Raw genomic sequence first — 18175 nt, forward strand, 5'->3', positions numbered from 1 at the left:
TGCTGTCCTTGGAAAAAGCAAGATCAGGGTGAAAATCCAGCCGTGTGTGGTGGAGCACTGGTGCCTGGCTTATCCACGCTGAACGGAAGGGATACAAGGAAGTAGGACAGGAGATAATAACCGTCACCTACCTTTGCATGTCCGGCAGCGTGTCGGCTCTTATTGGAGAGCTCCACCACCGCTGCGATCACCCCCAGCGCCAGGCCGATGGCGAGCGTCAGGAAGAGCCCACCCAGAGCCTGGGGCTGCAGCGGGCTCCATCTCTCTCTGCTCTTGTGAAGGCAGCTGCTCTCCCACCACTTGTTACGCAAGTAGTCGAGGTCGCCCAATTCACGCAGTTTGAGGACAGCAACGGAGAGCTTCTTAGTCCACTGGGATGCTGGCGGCAGTAGAATGGGAGAGAGAGAAGAGTATGGGAGATACCACAGCCACTAGTCACATTTTTAAGCAACCCGCTGCTACAGCACCAAGCGGGATTAGTTGGGGGCTGCTCCCCGGCTTTCGGCAGGTCATTCTGCAAACAGAAAGCACCACGCTGCGCCACAGGCTTTCCTTCGGTAGCACCTGCTCCTGCCCTGCCCATTGAGATACAATAGTACCTGCAGAGTAACGACTGAGTGAATAATACTGAGCGAAGGTACTTTGAGAAATAGAAGCAGACATGCTCCACGAGAGAGCAAACTGTCTACCCCAGCAGCTACATTAGGAGCTCTGTGTCACTGGGACCAAGGCAAAACCAAAAAAAACCCCACAGGAACCAGCGACACCCCTGAGATTTGGGATTTTTTGCATATTAGAGTTCAGAGTCAGCGAGCGTTAGTGATAAGTCATGGACAGAATGCAGTCGCTGCAGAGCAGGGTTACTGAGTGGTTCACAGCAGGTAATGGCACTAATGCAGAAAACATGCAAGTGTCAGGACCTGGCCGTGCCAGGCTCCCTGTCAATCTGCTGCTTCAGAGCCATGAAATCAGAGTGGGGAAGCGGGACGGGAGCGGTGGGCGCACAGTGACTAACCCTGGGTAGTGGCAATGCCAAATCCTCTGGCTCCGATAACTTCAGGGGCCCTGATCAAGTTGCAGTGCCTGGCTGCTGCCAGGTCTTGCGAGATGGATTCACCGATGAAGGCGTAGTTCGAGTCCATCACACGTTGAATTGCTTCCTGGTAGGTTTTGACCAAAACGTGTTCTCGTCTTTTGTCCATATATTCATAGATCATCTGATGGATGGGATTCTTGGAGTTCTGCAGCCCAAAAATCCAAGTGTTAAACAAGCATAAAACAATCATAAAAAAAAATTATCTGCATATATGTGCAAGGCTTGCAAAACAGTTTGGAGGATAAGACACTTAAACCATTGCCCTTTGAGTTCTGCAAACTAACATAGAGCTAGCTCAGGATCCCTCTAGTGCGGGGGGGTGTTGCAGGGGTACGTGTCACAGGTGACCCCCAGCTGGGGGAGCGCTGCTGTGCCAGGGGCAGGGGGCTCTGCAGGGGGGCTGGGCAGGCCAGGCCGAGGGGCTGAGGCCACTGGTGTGAGGGTCACCCCGGCTCAGTGCTGGGCCCTGCCTGCGGGTCACAGCAGCCCCAGGAGCTGCGGGCTGGGGGCAGGGCCCTGGGGGGGTCGGCTGGCAGCCAGCTGAACATGAGCCCCCCGTGTGCCTGGGGTGGCCAGGGAGGCCATCCTGGCTTGTGTCCAACCTGGTGTGGCCAGCAGCACCAGGGCAGTGATTGTCCCCTGTGCTGGGCACTGGTGCAGCCGCCCCTGGAGCCCTGGGCTCAGGGCTGGGCCCCTTGGGGCAGGGGGGACGCAGAGGGGCTGGAGCGTGTCCAGAGCCGGGCAGGGGGCTGGGGCAGGGGCTGGGGCACAGGGATGATGAGGGGCAGCTGGGGAGGTCAGCCTGGAGAGGAGGGGGCTCAGGGGGGACCTGATAGCTCCCTACAGCTGCCTGACAGGGGCTGTAGTGAGGTGGGGTGGGTCTCCCAGATAAAAAAACGACAGGACAAGAGGGAACAGGCTCAAGTTGCACCAGGGGGGCTCAGATGGGATATGAGGGAAAATGTCTTCACCAAAAGGGTGGTGAAGCCCTGGCACAGGCTGCCCAGGGAGGTGGTGGAGTCACCATCCCTGGAAGCATTTAAGAAATGCAGAGATGTGGCACTTGGGGACATGGTTTGGTGGTGGATTTGGCAGTCCTGGGTTAATGGTTGGATTTGATCTTAAAGGTCTTTTCCAACCTAAACAATTCTATGGTTCTGTGCTTACATATTTCCCACCCACCCCGCAAAAAAACCCACAACCTTTGCAGACATTCAGTTAACGCATCCAGAAATGACCTCCACCAGCCCTCACTTCCAAAGTACACAAGGAAAACCCCCGAAGACTAGCCCGGCTTTCTTAAAAGAGAACAGACTATAAAAACGGAGTCCTCTGCATGCTTTTCCCTCTGAGAAAAGGCGGAAGAAGAGATGAACAAACCAACAGATGCCAATCCACATTATTTGAAGTAATACAGGAGAAGTGATGGAGGCTACAGTGGTAGGTGCTACAGGACACAAGCTGGGTAGTTGGACAACTTGGGCCCGGCTTAGCAGTTGCACAGCAGGTGTGTATGTGCACAGTGAGACTCTCTGCACCTTGAAGAAGTAGAAAGTAGAGGAGCCGTCCAGTGTCCCAAACTCAAGCTTTCTTTGCTTCACAAGATCTTCAAAAGTCTGGATTGGGAGCTGCTCGCTGCCAGAGCTCAGCAGAGCGGTGAAGTTGGCGATGTAGGCGGCCAGCAAGGCGATGGTGAACAGCCACCAGACAGCAGCGATGACCCGCACAGAGAGCGCTTTGGGCCGAGGGGTGACACCTGCGTGACCAGAGGAGCCGGTAAAGTGTATGGGAGGTGATGTATGGTGAGAGAGAGAGCCAAAGGACCTCAGACCCCCAAGACTGAGTTAAAGACTTCCCTCCAAATAAAGGCCAAACTGCAAAACTTGCCCTGCAGCTGTGTAATGCATGAGCCTGAAAAGACCTACTGTGGTTGGTCTCAACCGCATCAATGCTGCCTGCAACGCAGTCGGAGCAATGCCAGCGGCCAAAAGCAACAGCAAAACCTCCACTCTACAAAGCACCAGTGCGACAGTTGGCGTGGCATTCCCTAGAGCAACTGCTACAGCAGAAACACATTCCTCAGTCGGAGCCAGCCATCTGTACAGTTCCAAGGAGTCTGTAATCAAAACGCCCCAAACTAGGAGTTCTAGTGCTGCCAGGCGTCCCTACTGGAACGCCTTTCCCCAGCCGGACACCACACCAGTGTCACAGACAGGTGAGGGCTGGATATACAACCAGCTCAGAACACCCTGTCCTGCGCCCAGAGCTTCTGTGCTGCAGCCCTCCCAGCTCACCTTGCAGGGCGAGCGCTCCTGCTCCAAACCAGAGGCTATTTAAGAAGGTAAAGTGGTTCTCTTCATTCTTTGGCTCGTTCCATTCACAGGGGCTCAGTCTGTGGGGAAAATGACAGGATAAAACCAGATGTTCAGGGAGAAAAAAAATGTAAATAACTCTGCAGTGTGACTGTAGCAGTGCAGATAGCCAGGAATGCCCTTTCCTTCCAGGGTAGCTCCTCCTTCACTGAAGTTTAACCAGTGAGAAGGAATGGCTCAAGTGGTTTGCAGCAGTGATGGCTCAGGGGGTCCTGCCACAGGTTTGCCAGTCACTTTCTTCCCCAGCTATGGCACTGCCCGGTCTCCCTGGCACACCTGAGTGGCAATACTGGCTCTGTCCTGTAACAGCAGACTGGAGGCTGCTCGATGGAGCAAATCCTTACCTACAAAGATTGTGCATAAAACTAGAAAAGCAGCAATAGAGCTTCTGTTCTAGACTGCAGCTGCAGAGGGCATTAGTACAGCCTAATCAGGAAAGGGGGAGAAAGCTGAATCTGCTGGGAAGGGGGCGGAGCGGTGGCAGAGAGAATCTCTTCCACAAGTCAGTGCAGGATACAGTGCATAAAAATACACATACAAAACCGCCAAACCAACACCAAAACACGACAGACCTGCATGTAGGAACATGGTCATAGTTCAAAACAATGTCTGACAAAAGTGAGAAAGCAGAGCTGAAGCACAAAGACACACACAGCCTTTTTAGCAGCCCTAGGTAATCCACATCAAGACCTACAGTGCTCTTCGCAGGGAGATCCTACCACTTAATACGCAGCCTGACGTGATGTAAGCTTTATTAGCCCTGGTTCTGGACCTCTACAGAAGGTTCCTCAAAGCAAAATGTACCCTGGTACTTTCTTTAAACTGAGATCTTTCCATAGCTGAGAAAGCATTTGACTTGAACAAAATCTGTGAAAGAAATTAATTTATACCTGGCAACAAGAAAGAGGCAGAAGCACGTCAGGACATAAGCGAATAAAAGGCCAGTCCAGGTCTCCTTACTGAAAGGAGCCAGGAAGTGGAAGAAGGACATCTCCTGAGAGGCCGTGTCTTTTCGAAGCAAGATTCCGATCCCAGTCTGCAGGAATGGTGTGGTGAAGGAGACCACCTCTTCCCTTGCTGACGTGACTGTCAACGGAGCCACTGCAATGTCTGCTTCCTGGAAGATGGAGATAAAAAATGATCAACCAGCCAACCCACCTGAAGATTTCTGCCACTCAAGCAGAATGCTTGCTGGGCTGAGTGGGCAGATATCTACACGGCAAATCACTTCTGTGTCAACAGACAGCTATCGTCCTAGGCTGCGAGCTCCAGGAAATAGGACAGTATTCCAGTTTGCATTGGTCATAGTGGGGTGCTGGTTGGTATCTGGTGGTTCTGCTTTCCTACTACAGCATCAGGCACGCAAGCTGAGGCTGTGCACCATGAACCACATCGGGTTTGTTTACCAAAACCAGAAGGCACGTTCCTTTCTGTTTCTGGCTGCGGATTCTACGTGACTGACAGCTGGACACAGTACTGACTTCAGAGGAGCAAAGAAGGTTTAATTCAAATGTTACCAACAGATGACAGAACGCTAGCCACAGGGCATGGCACATGATGGGGTAAGATGTGCATTCAAGCATCTCCTTGAAGAGTCTAAGGGATTACCATTCTGAAAGAGACAAGTTTCACCTAGTGGTTAAGTTCAAAGTAAGTTTTCCTCAAAGCCATTATCTTTGTGCTGTTAGTGAGCTAAGATGTCTGTACAGTCTCTCAGATTAAAGAAGCACTGGGTAACCTCTGAGACAAGACAAGCACTGTGCCAGGAGCGCCTTCGAACAACGATTTCCTGCTACGGCCATTGTCTCCTTGCTCCTTAGTTTCCATATTTGTAGCCCAAACCCAACTACAAGTCTTACTATTCATTAGATCTGCACCACAGGCAGGATGACTCCAAGTTGCTCAGTCCCTGAGCAAATTCTAATGAGGTCCAGGAGCTGCTAGCACTGTTCTTTCCTTCTAGAGCTGCAGTTTGTCGAAAATACAAATTGAAAATTACCTGTCTTAGAATTTCGCCAATCATTCCTGTCCAGTTCCCACTGGAAGAGATGGCACCATACTGCCCGTCGCCCACCACCTTCACCTTGTAGCTGAAGTGAAGCATTGCAGCAAGTGCTTTCAGCAAATCAATGCAGTATCCCTCCAGTTCTGCACTTCTCACCATGACGTAAGGATCTTCCTGCATATTGAGGGAAAAATACCCAGTTACACGCTCCCACAGTCTGCAATGCAACTGACTGTGAATTAAACCACTTTTTTGGCAATCCCCCCCCCCAAACCATGCCACCACCCCACCCCCACCCCCACCCCCCAAGACCTCTATCCACATTATCAAGGACAACATTTCCAAACTCGAAAGATATTCACTGGAGTCATGTGCCACCACTGGTCACAGACTACAGCTCCAGCAGGGCAGACACATTCAGCAAGCCACACGGACCACAGAAGTGACAATCTCTAAAAGCCCAAATACATTTCACTTGGCCCATCAAAGCATCAGACGAGGGGCACATGCTGGTGCAGGACCTGACACCAGAATCAGAAAATTTACTGCTGCAGCTTCTTATGAATAGTGCTGCTTGTCTGCTGCATGTGGTAATGCATCTTCTCTTTTTTTTTAATGCCCTGTTTCTAATCCTCACACGTGTGATCTTCACATATTTCCACTGCAGGACAGAAACAACGTATAGGTAACATTGCAACTCTTAGATGTAGCTAAGTGTATGCCCTGTGCATTTTGTGGGTTGATTTTGATGGCCCTCCAATCCACCCACTGCAAACTACAGAGAGCTTCCACCTCTGCACCACCAAGCCAGCACTCCAAAACCCAGTCTGTGATGAACAGGGGTATCAGTGTCAAAGACAGCCCGAAAAACCACCTGCAAATATATGGGTGGGGAAAAAACAGAAAAAGGCAAAGTGTAATTCTAGCCATCTCCCAGCCACCACCAGCTCTGTGTCACTGCCTTACCAGGATTGTTGTGACAGTCAAAACTGGAAGACCCTCTCCAGGCCCCCTTGAGTCAGTGCCCTGCAAATCAAAAAATGAAGAAGGAAATAATTGGATTTTAAAGTCCCAGACATGGCCCCACTTCGCTAAGGTTTATACTATACCTCAGGAGGTGTGTGTGCATGTGTTAAAACAGCTATAGATCTGCCCCTGTAAGCTGCAGCAATTTCACCACCGTTGTTCCCTAACAGTAATTAATAAACCACAAGCATTTAACTTCATTGCATGTTGTCAGCACACTTTGTCAGAATAAAAATCCTTTTGAATATTGTCACAGTTCTTCAGCTACACAGGGCATACGGTCTTCCAAAGAGATCCGTTCCTGTTGCAGACAAAACAGTTATCGGCCAGTTATGGTCTCATCAGAGAGCAATTCCAGGAGACTCAGCACAGTAAGAAAGCTGAGAGGAGGAGGAAAGAAAACCTGGATTCACTTCTGCATGGAATGCTGAATTCAAGAGTACCTCTTCCCAGCTCACAGAGTCACACAGCCCCAGACGGTTTCTGATCAGTACTGCTGCGGAACAATTCAAGCTTTCGCCATTTGTAAAGCAGTCTTAATTCTATAAGATTTGTCGGTCTTCAATTTATCCCTTTATTCTAAGCTCACACAGTGATGTTTCTAGACAGAAGGAGAGAGCATATCTGTGCGTGTACACACACATGTGCAGTACGAGATCTGCAAAAGAAGCTCCAGCTCTTCCAGTTGTTGTTTCAATTGTCTCTTTGCAATGGAGGGATTCGAGGGATGAGCTTTGTCTTTGAAGCTGTGATCAGAAGTGACCTAATGCAGGGTGTTCTGGAAGCAATGCTATTGCCAGATAAGCTACAATTTGCTTTTAGGCAAAAGCAAAAAAGTCACATAGAAATGTGACTCTCAGGTCTGTTTAAAACATTTATGCCTACTGAACAAGAGAGCAAATAAAACAAATGACCAAAAAATCCTGGCCTATCCCTCTTCACTCAGCTTCACCCACTAGTTACGGAAGGTTTCAATGTGGTTCTTAAAAAAAAAATATCTCAAGAGCATACTACCACTTGTGTAAATACACCAGAAGAGTATTTTACTGGGCAAGATTTGCGGGGTGTCGGTAGCAGCACGGGGGGAGGGGTGGCACAGGGGTGACTTCTGCAGGGGGTCAGGAATGGCCCAGTGCTGGACACAGCCATTTCAAGGTGTCTTAGATGTGAACAAAACAGAGCCACAGTGCACCAAAACTGAACGAATCAGACAAGTTTATGGTGCTGTGCAAAAAGGCCTTTAAAAAAGGGTGGTAAGTGCTGTTGTCCAGCAATGCTGGAGCAGGAGGGGACGCTAAAGACAATGCCAGGTCAGGAGAGTTGCCCAAGCAGGGGCAAAGGAGAAATAAGAAAGCTTATTTTGGGGGGGGAGCAGGAGGGACAGCAGGGTGGGAGAAAGGCCAGTGAAGAAGAGCTGCCCGAAGAGCAGAAGTGCAAGAGCTGCCCGAGGAGGGACAGAGGGGAGCTGCAGGAGGAGGCACAGCTCTAGCGGGGCTGCAGCCAGGGGAGGAACCTGCCCAGGAGCAAGCAGGAACCACAAAACACTGACCCCAATCTCCTGTGCCACCTTGTTGCCTCCCCAGAGGGACTGAGCGTAAAATGTGTGCAACAAGGGGACTGGAAGCCAGGGAGACAGGGCAAGAGAGGGGCTGAGATGTGTTCCTCTGGGTGTTTTTGTTTGCTTGTGCTTATTTCTCAATATGGAATCAACAACTAGAGGTCTATGCTAACTGAACCTGATTGAAATTCCATGACTTTCCCCAAAACTCTCTTTTTGACAGGCATCCAGCATCCTTCAAGCTTGAGAAATGAGCTGAGAGTCAAGTGATGCAAGTTCTGTCTCTGCCTATGCCATTTGGACAAATAATTGAATTTCCCAATGCTACCATAACCAACTCCCCCATCATTTTTGATTGGAAAGTCCTCAGGACAAATGCTGTCCTGCATTACATGAATATATACATGTTCTAGCTGGTTAGATTTCCAGTGGCCTTTGCCATCTTCCTTCTAAAGCCCGAGGAACTGCATCCCACACAGACCCTTTTTACGTAAAGGGCAAATGTTTGGAAGTAAACCACACACCTTAAAAACTAATAAAGGCATCTCTGCACGTTTATATGTGCCTGAATTTCCTTTGATGTTTAGAAATCTATAAAGATCATAAATGATGCAATAAAATTGAGGTTTAAATTCTACGGAGCAGGAAGACAGGGCTATAGGCAGATTCTTCCCTGGGGTATGACTGAGTTTTGAATCCTGGACAAAAGATTGAGTTAAAAAAAGAAGAGAAAAAAAAAGCATAGGCACACAGACAGACTTAGATATGGCCATCACTAGCCACACAAAGTATATTTACAATAAAAACTCTTCCCAGATTAAAAGCATCGTACACTATAACCACATCTATCTCTGAATTTAAAATGCAAACTCTTTAGCACATATGCCTTCACTGGTAGCTGTGCACCGATGAACGCAAACATACCTTACTCACAGCATCATCACGCCTTGCAGTTCCTGAAAAAAATACAACAACAAAATCAAACTTCTTGCAGGGCTTATATTTACAGCTCCTTAAAAGGGACGTTTCCTACCCTCATTTCATATTGCACTTAAAGAAACAGAGTGACTACCCTTGACTCAGGCTCACAGTGCAGTTGGCCTGCAGCGATTTTGCCAAGTGTGTTTCCTCGTGCACAGCACAGCGTTAGTGTGAAACAAACAGAAGCAAAAATAGACACAGCCAGATTCAGGCTGGAGAAGCTTCTAATTGTAACTTAATGATTATGGCTGTCACTCACACCCTGAGGAACGGATTCTGCAGAATTAATTGCCTTATTTCCTTATTGCTCTCCCTGACAAGGTGAAAAGGCTGCTCTCCTGCTACTTCACGCAGCTAATATTTCCCGCTAACTCCTGCAAAACCTTGTTGATACCCCTAAGGAGAAGCCCTGTAAACAACCAAAAGTTCATCACCATGAGGTTCCAGGACAGAAGGCTTTCTTATTCTTCCCTTCCCCTCCTACTAATGTTAGGTCCCTACGGTCAAAGCAGCCCAGGGGGCTGCAGCCACTGGGTTTAGACATCTTGCTCCACCATGTCCTCCTCCACTTCCCCTTCACGTTATAAGCACCCTGACTTTTCATCCCTGTGAAAATTAAAACCTCCAAAGGGGCCATGACTAAAACCAGGAACCAACAGTGACAACGCTGAGGAAAGAGGGACTTGGAAGCCTGTCTTGTGCTGCCTGTTCCAGCAAGGAAAGGGAGGAAGGGAAGTACATACACCTGACAAAGAGTGCCAGTGCAATGAGAGCCGGTGCAACCCTGCAGACAGCATCGAGCGGATGTCAAATGTCAAATTGCCACATCTGCTACTGAGCTTTCCTGTATTACTTCTCCTTCCATTCCTCAGTTTCCCATTTGTAAAACCAAGGCAGTGATACTCCTCCCTCTTTGGTAAAATCACCAAGATCCACCCATAAAATTACCACCGCTGAGTTTTGCCATGCTTCTGGGTTCTACTCCCTGCTCTGCTGGGTGACTTTTAACAAGTCCTAATCATTTGATTAAATCATTTGATCCACAGCTTCCCTCTTTGTAATACTCGGGAGAATACGTCAAGCCCACCCCAGCTGCAAGAAAGCTAAACTACAATGATCGAGATGCCGAATTAAAACCACAATTTTGTCAATATATGACTCGTTAACTGCCCAGGATGTTTTTTCTGGAATATGCACAGCAGTGCTCCTTGGAAAAGCCAAAAATCCCTCAAGAGAAAATAAAAAAATTAGGGTGTTTTCACTCTTTCAGGCAAAAGCTGTGAGTTTTTCATTAAATATAACAACATATTCATTCATTATGTATTATTCATTCTTTGGTTTTGCATTTTCTGGCCTCGTGCTGAACTCCACATTATCGTAAAACAAAACCTGTTTTTTCCCTCTCCACTACAGTTCTCCATGGGAGCTGGAAATCCTCACAAAGGAGGTCTCTTGTCTCCCTTTAGAAACTCATTAAAGCCAGTAAAAGCTTTTGGAGGCTCCTTTTTGAAGACCTGCTAGGGTTTCTTGGAAGAAAACAGTCTGTACTGAGGGCTTCAGCTCCCCCACAGCGGCACTGGATGCAGCTGTTCAAAGCCCCATTCTAAGGGGTCCTGAAAGGACCATAAGTAATCAAGTTGCAGCACTAACTCAAAGTTCATTGCCGTGACACTTCGCAGAAGCCAAGTCCTCATTGTAAGGATCTTTTGTGAGAGTCTACAAAAACAGAAGACAAAGAAAGCAGCTCATCCCTCTGCTCTTGTTCCCGCCAGGCTGGTGGCTGCAGGGAATGATGGGGATTGCAAAAATCACCCTTCTCCTTGCCCCCTCTACTGAGCACACCCACCCTTCTGATGGGAGATGGCTCCTGCTTAACTTCTTGTGAAAAACCTTGTAGCACTGTTAAGAACTGGCCACCTCACCCCGGTTTTCTACCCTATCCTCCCTCTCTAAGCTAGCACCCTTGCTGTTGCATCCTTTACCAGCATTTCTCCTTTTGCAGCAGTGACCAGGAGACAGAGCTGACCTAAAAGAAGCGTGCTGGATGAGCTGGATAAGACTTTTGGAGTATGCTGGGACACCCAGGATGAGAAAATTCTCAGTGGGAGAGAATTTGACTATCGTCACAGAAGCAAAGGGCTGAATTATCTGTAATAGCTATGCAACTACCGACTCGGGGTGGCTAGGAGGTGGGTGTGCGAGGTGGACAGAGGAGACAGCAGAGCGAGTGAAGTTGCTCTCCCAACCCTCAAAATGGAGAACCAGTTTTGATGTCCCAGCAATTTTGTGAGGCCAAGCTGCTCCTTAGCCTGTGTCTGGACTGCGGCAGAGAACACCAAAAAGCCACAATAAGAGCGTAACAAGAGCACTTGCTGTTCAGTTGCAAAAGCAAGGTCCCTGGCTCCTCACACAGAGCAAGGTGTGATCTTATGGCTGGTGGCAGCACACAAGTCCCCGGCAGGGTCCCCTCACTATCCCTTAGGAACTTCAGGAGGAATGCAGTGTTACCCTTTTCCTACAGAAAGTCTGGGCACTCACAGAGCTGACAAGTTCTGTGCACTAAATCCCCTCTTCTTCCCCAAACAAGCCACGAGCAGAGGGGTAAACAAGTAACGTGGAACACACTACTCACAGCACAAGTTAATCAGCGCATCTTGCCACAATTCAGGGGACCAGAGATTAAAAAGAGTGCACAAGCACACTTTTAACCACAATCATGGTGTTCAAGGACACCTAACCACCCTTTCTCCAGCTTTTTCACCCTCCCTGATCTCTGTCATATGATTTACAGCTACAGCAGCAAAGACACTCAGTAACAGCAGACATAACGCGATCAGGTCGCAATCACGAGCTGTGACAAGGCAGACCCTGGCGATACCATGATAACCAACTGGAAAGCAAATTCTCAGATTATGACAAAAACCCCTAAACAAGAGCTGTTCAAGACTGAAAGAGCTAACACTGCGCAAAGAAGAACAAAACCAGATTTGGATGCAGCCAACATTTTTGGATCATCTCTCTCACCTGCCTGGCTTGATTCTCCCAGGAGCAGCAGTGCTGGAGTCACACAGAGCACGAAGTGAAGAGCTTTGTCCATTGGAGCAGAAATATCTACTGTCTAAAGGAAACTTCCTGCTAGAGATGAAAGGGAAGTGGTTAAAGCTGGTTTGACAGTTCCTCGTTGCTGGCTTAAAATCAGCGTGTCCTGGATTTACTGCACCTCATCCTGGAGAGCCCCCGATTCAAACAAACCTCTCCAGGTGTGAAAGGACAGTCGCTTCTGAGAGCAGCCAGAACAAACACTAAAAAAAAAAGTTTCTGGTGAACACTCCCCTGCAGCAAAAAGGCTGTGACCAACCTGTGAAGTGGGTTTACCCACCGGCTGTTGCACTGCACCTCTCCCAGCTGGCTCTGCACAAGGGGGAGGCGTGCGGACCGGGGGCACACGCCCAGGGGTCGCAGGGCAAGGCCAGGGAGCCGCTGGAGCCCGCTGCTCCTGAGCACTGGGCCCTTACGCTCTGAGAAATGGGAAAGTGCTATTAAAAGACATTTTAGATTCGTTTTAAAAAGTAATAATTAAAATCAGTTGCACTAATAGAGCAGCCTCCTCTAGGAGGTTCTCATTTGCAGGGGGCTTAAAAGCAAAACCTTAATTTCACTTTCCATTTGGGTTGCAGAAAACAAAGGTGTTTCTTTCACTGGGCACCAAAATGACCTGAAACAAAGCTGTTTCACCTGCATCAGGAGACACCAGACATTGTTTCTGAAGCCTCTTTTGGCTCAGCCTCCTGCTCTTAACTGACCAAGGAAGGAAAACGGGCTAGGGGTGAAAACCAGCATATTTTATTAACGATTTTCATTTCAAACTCTGCAACCTAATTTCTGCATGGCTTGAAATAATCGTACATTTGTCAGTAAAACAGCACCAGACCTATGAAAAACAATCAATGCCAGGTTATGTTCAGTCTCCAGCTGCTGCAATATTTTTGGTAGTATTTGTTGTCATAGCATCAAACAAGGCTCAGGGCACTGCTGCCCCAGAAAGTATAAAAATTATTAAAAATGCCCAAGAAAACTTACAATTTAGGAGGCTATGTAGGCAAAAAAATCCTATGTATGGTAGTACTCGCTTCTGACTGATGCTCAGAAAACACTGGCTTCAGTTAATCTTACCTCATCAACTTTTATGAATTCTTTCCCAAAACTGCACTCCTGTGAAAACTCTTGACATTACAGCTCAGCAGCTTCCCTCACTCACTTTTTCTACATTTTTCACATAATAAGAGAGGTGAATAAAATTTACAGAGAAGATTCTTTCTGTGTGAAATTTAAATGGTGTCTTTTTTTTTTTTTTTTTTGGTTTGTTTTGTTTTGTAAAAAAGACTTCAAAACAAGACTATTTTGAACCTTGTGAAAGGATCAAAGGAGAGGACTGACATTTGAGTTATGGATCAGCCTACATTTTCTAAAAAGTAATTGTAGAATACAAAGTGGTAGTAGCTACTGGGAGCTGTTGCCAGAGCAGCACATGAACAGCTGAACCAGCCGCCAGGGCACACGAAGGGAAAGCAGCAGTAGTCTTCAGGTTGAGCCAGTGAGGCACTGCATTTATCCTGGTAGATTTAACCTGTCAATCAATGCTGCTTTTTCCTTACAATTTGGTACATGCTACAAAATGATCTTTATTTCAAGTGTCCTCCTTCAAAATAAACTAACCAGAGCTGGTAATATATTGTGTACATCTTGGAAAGAAAGAGCTGTTAACACACTGGCTGCTGACTGTCTAAAAGAACAAATAGAGTGTAAATATCTGAAAAAAAAAAAAGAAATTTTGCAAAGGCTAATACACTTCCCTAGCTCTAATTCAGCACTCAAGTCATTTAAAGACAAAGAGAATCAGTCAGAGAGAGAATAAAGGGAGGGCAGAGGGGTTTAGTGCCTTCCAGTGTGCAGAGAGCTCCTTAGGTACTGCTCAAACTAACCATTGCAATACCCATCCATCATCTACCTGAGGAACTACTACAGTTTTCTCCTGCTGGCTTTACAGCAAAGCAAACCAAGGATTTAAAAAAGTTACTTTGCTAGAATTAGCTCTCGCTCCTTAGCAGGTTTTCAGTCTTTTCAAAACGCAAACTAAAAAGACATCATCACTCCTCAACCAGTCTTCTGCATGCAGAGCTGAAGGCAGGCATCGGCATTAAACCAGCAGCGGAAAAGATGAACAACCAGCAGCTAGGAAGGAGACAGCCTGTTGCACACAGGCTTTGATCCTTGTCATCTAGAACAAGAAGAGCAGTGACTGAAAGGCAGTATCTCACCTACAGCAATTCCTTTTGCCTCTCCTAGTCCGTTTGGCTGGCTGGGTACTAGCAGGAGCAACGCAAGGAACAGGCACAATGACACTGCTGGAGCACTGAAGGCTCGCAGGCTTCAACGCTGTTATAAAGGGGAGGGAGGGGCCAGGCTGAGGGGCTTCTGCAGAACGTGCCAGCTCCTACCACAGGCTCTGGGGGCACTTGGGTTTGGGGAAAGGGAGGAGCAGACGACACCCAGCAAAAAGACAGTGTTTGGAAGCAGTTAGTCCAGCAGCTGAACACTACATTGAGGCTCAGAAAATTACCAGCCTGCTGTGCGGTCTATACGAGTCCTCGCCATCCAGAACAGCGTCCGATCAAGATGTGCCCATCGCTCCTGTCTGGTGACAGGCGAAGCTGCTCAAGACTTTCTCCGCTCTGTGACTGTCTTGGGAGATCAGTCTTGGGGGACTCATGTACAACAGCAAAAAACCCCAACCCCCAAACTGTTACATCCATCTAGTATTGCCTTGCAATGCCTAGACAGCTGAAGGAAGGTCTGAGCTTCAAGGTAAACTATTAAATTCCCCTCTGGATTATACAGTGCTGTTTAATACATAGGCACAACAGTGAAATTCCTGTCCTCTTCACCCTTCCATTTACTAGTTTCACTTCAAAAGTGAGCTCAAGTACAACGCTGCCAAGTGGCTGATTCTGTTGGGCCAGGTCATTTATAAATACACACATCAAGGCACTGTAATAACAAAGAAGCGCCTTCACAGGCATTCAGCAGAGTAAACCAGTACAACTCATCTTGCAGGGGAGTTGGAACACATCCACGCTTAAGTAAGAAATGAAAATTTATGCCCTGCTTGACTTTAAAGCACTGTTCAAGATGGAAAACTCTCCAGCAGCTTGCAGGACTTGGCCTTCTTCCCTAAGCTGCTTCTATACATGCCACTGTGTAAATTAATTATTAAATGTCAACACAACTTGCCTTCTGCAGAGTCAACAACTGCTTACGTTTCAATAAAAAATGCTTAGAATACTGCATTTGGTGATGCTTGCCCTAACAGAGTTCAAGGGCTTGACTCAGCTCACTGCAATTAAGGGGAGCCCTTACATCCCTTCCAGTGCACTTCAGATCCCAGATGGTGTAAATCATTCCTGCAATATAAATCACGGCAAGGTGCTAAGATACGTTATAAATGATAATTACATCCCCACTATAGGACAAAACAGAAAAAGAATCCAGAAAGATCTACGCACCTTGGATTTCTCTCAGAGGCTTTGGCCTCTTTACAGGTTCATTTCCAGGTGCTGTCTTTGGCAGTTTGAATGTGATTTGTTGCTCACATTCTCACCTGATAGCCCTAGAGATTCTGGCAACAGGCTGCAGGTTGGGGGAAGTTAGCAAAAATCAGATAAGCTGAGGTTTCCAGCTGCTTTTCATGAATATTTTCTAGGCTTTAAAAAGATGCACATCATGGTGTGTGATTTTTCGCAGCTGACAGCTAATAAGGGCTGATAAGGTCAACTACAACCAGCTGAAAGCATCTCAGCACAGAGGAGTTTTCAAAGATACAATCAAATGTTCATCAGCAGTGCTGTTAAACACTGAATTGGAGGAATACAGACCATAAATCCCCAAGTCCAGCCATGTATAATACACTGCTTGTAATTTGGAAACTGGACTGCTGATCTTGCAATTTAATGAACTGAAAACCACATATGACCAGTTCGACGCCTCACAGGAAAAGCTCTGGACAAGAGAAGATACTTGTTGTCTCTACAAGCCAGCAGGAGTAGCTACAAAATGGGCTTTGTCCCGTTGTCCATGTGATTGATGGGTGAGGTATAGCAAGGATGTGCTCTCACAGAGCAGCAGAACCCCCTCCCCACGCTACCTTTCCCTCTCCATCCCTGTTCAGCAGCTCCACTGTCAGGTATCAGACAGCAGCTTTCCTGTCAGTCACTGACGTTCTAGAATGATTCCAGCTGCCTTTCTGCATTCCTTCAACCTGCAGCCAGGCGCTCGTCCCGTTGCACGCCACCCTGAACAGGGCGCACAAACGATCGTTGTGCTGCATTCGCAAGTGTCTCTGGCCTGGGTTTGGATGGCTCCTATGGATTCCCAAGTCTGTGGTACTACAGGCATGCAATTCCAGTAAAAACTTGCAGCTGCTATATGGCAAGCAGTGAAGTCATTACAACTGCAGAGTCATTAACGACGTTAGCAGAAGGCGTGCACTGACCACTGTGGTTTCATGCTCAACCTGCCTCTACGCTGCATCTGCCCACAATTTCACACGGCGGAGGGAGAATCTGCTCTTTCATCTTGATTATCATACGAATGGTAGAGCAGATCCTCTAGATACTAAGAGCAGTGAGGCATTCGTAAAATAATAATCAGCGCTGCTTGGAACCTCAGCTCCTGGCTCCCTCCACTATTACCAGATCTTCATTGCTCTCCTTACCATTTCTGACAGCACCCTGCCAGCTGAGAAGATCTGAATAAGCAATTTTCCTCTTCCCCGATGAAGGCTGGATGAATGAAGAGTAAAACTGCTCAGTAAGCTTCTGCCACTCAGCAGTGTAGGTACCATGAAATAAATACCTTTCAGAGGAATAAACGAACACATCATTAATGGTCTTACGTAGTGTAATAAAACAAGCTGCAAAGGTAGTTATTTGGAAGCAGAAGGGCAAAATTCATACGTACTCTCGTAAGTTAAATCCAGGCACTGTGTTTTTAAAAATATGAACAAAGATGAATGTTTTGAAGCCCTACATGATACAGCCTTCTGTGAGGTGCATTAATTTAAGAAGTATTGCTTAATCAATTAAAGAGAAAAGTAATTTGATTGTGAAACTTGGTCTTTGAAAAGACACAAACAGGCCTTTTAAACATTAACTTTCTAAAACTGAAGTTGCATGTACTTTCTTGCTTTAAAGATAAAAAAGCAGCAACTCCCTGCAGCTTTTCAGCCCCAAACTGAAGTATTACAGAGTGACTTTTCGTCTAGAGAATGTTAATGAAATTTGCTTTGTGTTAAAACACAATATGAGACTAATCTTGGTAGATCACATATTCTGCTGCTGATTTACCTTTTTTTCCTTCAGAGACTGCAATGACATTGTAGGGTCACTTCAGTGCATGTTCCAAACCTTTGTTGCACAAACCTCAAGGGCCTCTCATCCAAATTATGAAGACAAGCAATGAAGATCTGAGCCAGGATGGAAAACCAAGAGTATTTTTAGACAAAACATATTGAAGACCACTAGAAAAAGATTGATTCCGAGAATTTAACCCCCCCCAGCCCCTATCTCCATGTCACGATGATATAATTAGCTACAGTTAGCCTTACATTTTGGTATCTCAGAGTTTAAATGATACAAACGTTAGAAACCAAGAACACCTTTCTTGCCCTGCAATCCATGAGTTGATGACCGTTACCCAAGACAGTATAAACTGAGTTCACGCACTTTCACTGTGCACTTTACTGGGACAGGAAGAGAAGAGATTTTTGAATGGACAGGTAAAAAGCAAATTTTTGCTGTAGTATTTTGAGCCAGACCTTCAAGCACCTCAGTGACAAAACAGGACTATCTTACTTAGAGAGCTGTAACAGAATAGGTTAGGTCCTTGCATTACATCTGGCTACTAATTACATGAGTTCCCCTAGAGTCTTCATCTACACAGCCATCACTGGCTGCCAAACAAAGACATCGCTTTGAAACAAATGCCAGTCTCTACCAATACTTGCATGTGTTTTCGTGGACCTGAGATAAATTGAGCTGGATCTGAAACAGCTACCACTCTGAAAAAGAGTAAAATTAAAT

At 46.9% G+C, this 18175-nt stretch overlaps 1 protein-coding gene across 2 annotated transcripts in view; it reads right to left on the reverse strand.

Annotated features, from left to right (window-relative positions):
• Positions 1–18168, reverse strand: part of LOC130145840 (probable glutamate receptor) — an 18713-nt gene extending 545 nt beyond the window's left edge. Inside the window, exons 1-10 of one of the 2 annotated variants that reach the window (XM_056331293.1) lie at positions 14357–18168; positions 12063–12170; positions 8982–9013; positions 6440–6499; positions 5468–5647; positions 4359–4585; positions 3391–3488; positions 2635–2852; positions 1016–1241; positions 132–379 (exon numbers count right to left, since the gene is read on the reverse strand). In XM_056331293.1, the coding sequence (XP_056187268.1) occupies positions 132–379; positions 1016–1241; positions 2635–2852; positions 3391–3488; positions 4359–4585; positions 5468–5647; positions 6440–6499; positions 8982–9013; positions 12063–12135 (1362 nt within the window). In that variant the 5' untranslated portion in view covers positions 12136–12170; positions 14357–18168. Of the gene's footprint in view, positions 1–131; positions 380–1015; positions 1242–2634; positions 2853–3390; positions 3489–4358; positions 4586–5467; positions 5648–6439; positions 6500–8981; positions 9014–12062 lie in introns of both variants that reach the window. The other variant, XM_056331292.1, reaches the window with a different exon arrangement.
• Positions 18169–18175: the final 7 nt, after the last annotated feature.

Source organism: Falco biarmicus, chromosome 3 (genome assembly GCF_023638135.1).
Source record: "Falco biarmicus isolate bFalBia1 chromosome 3, bFalBia1.pri, whole genome shotgun sequence".
NCBI classification, from domain to species: domain Eukaryota; kingdom Metazoa; phylum Chordata; class Aves; order Falconiformes; family Falconidae; genus Falco; species Falco biarmicus.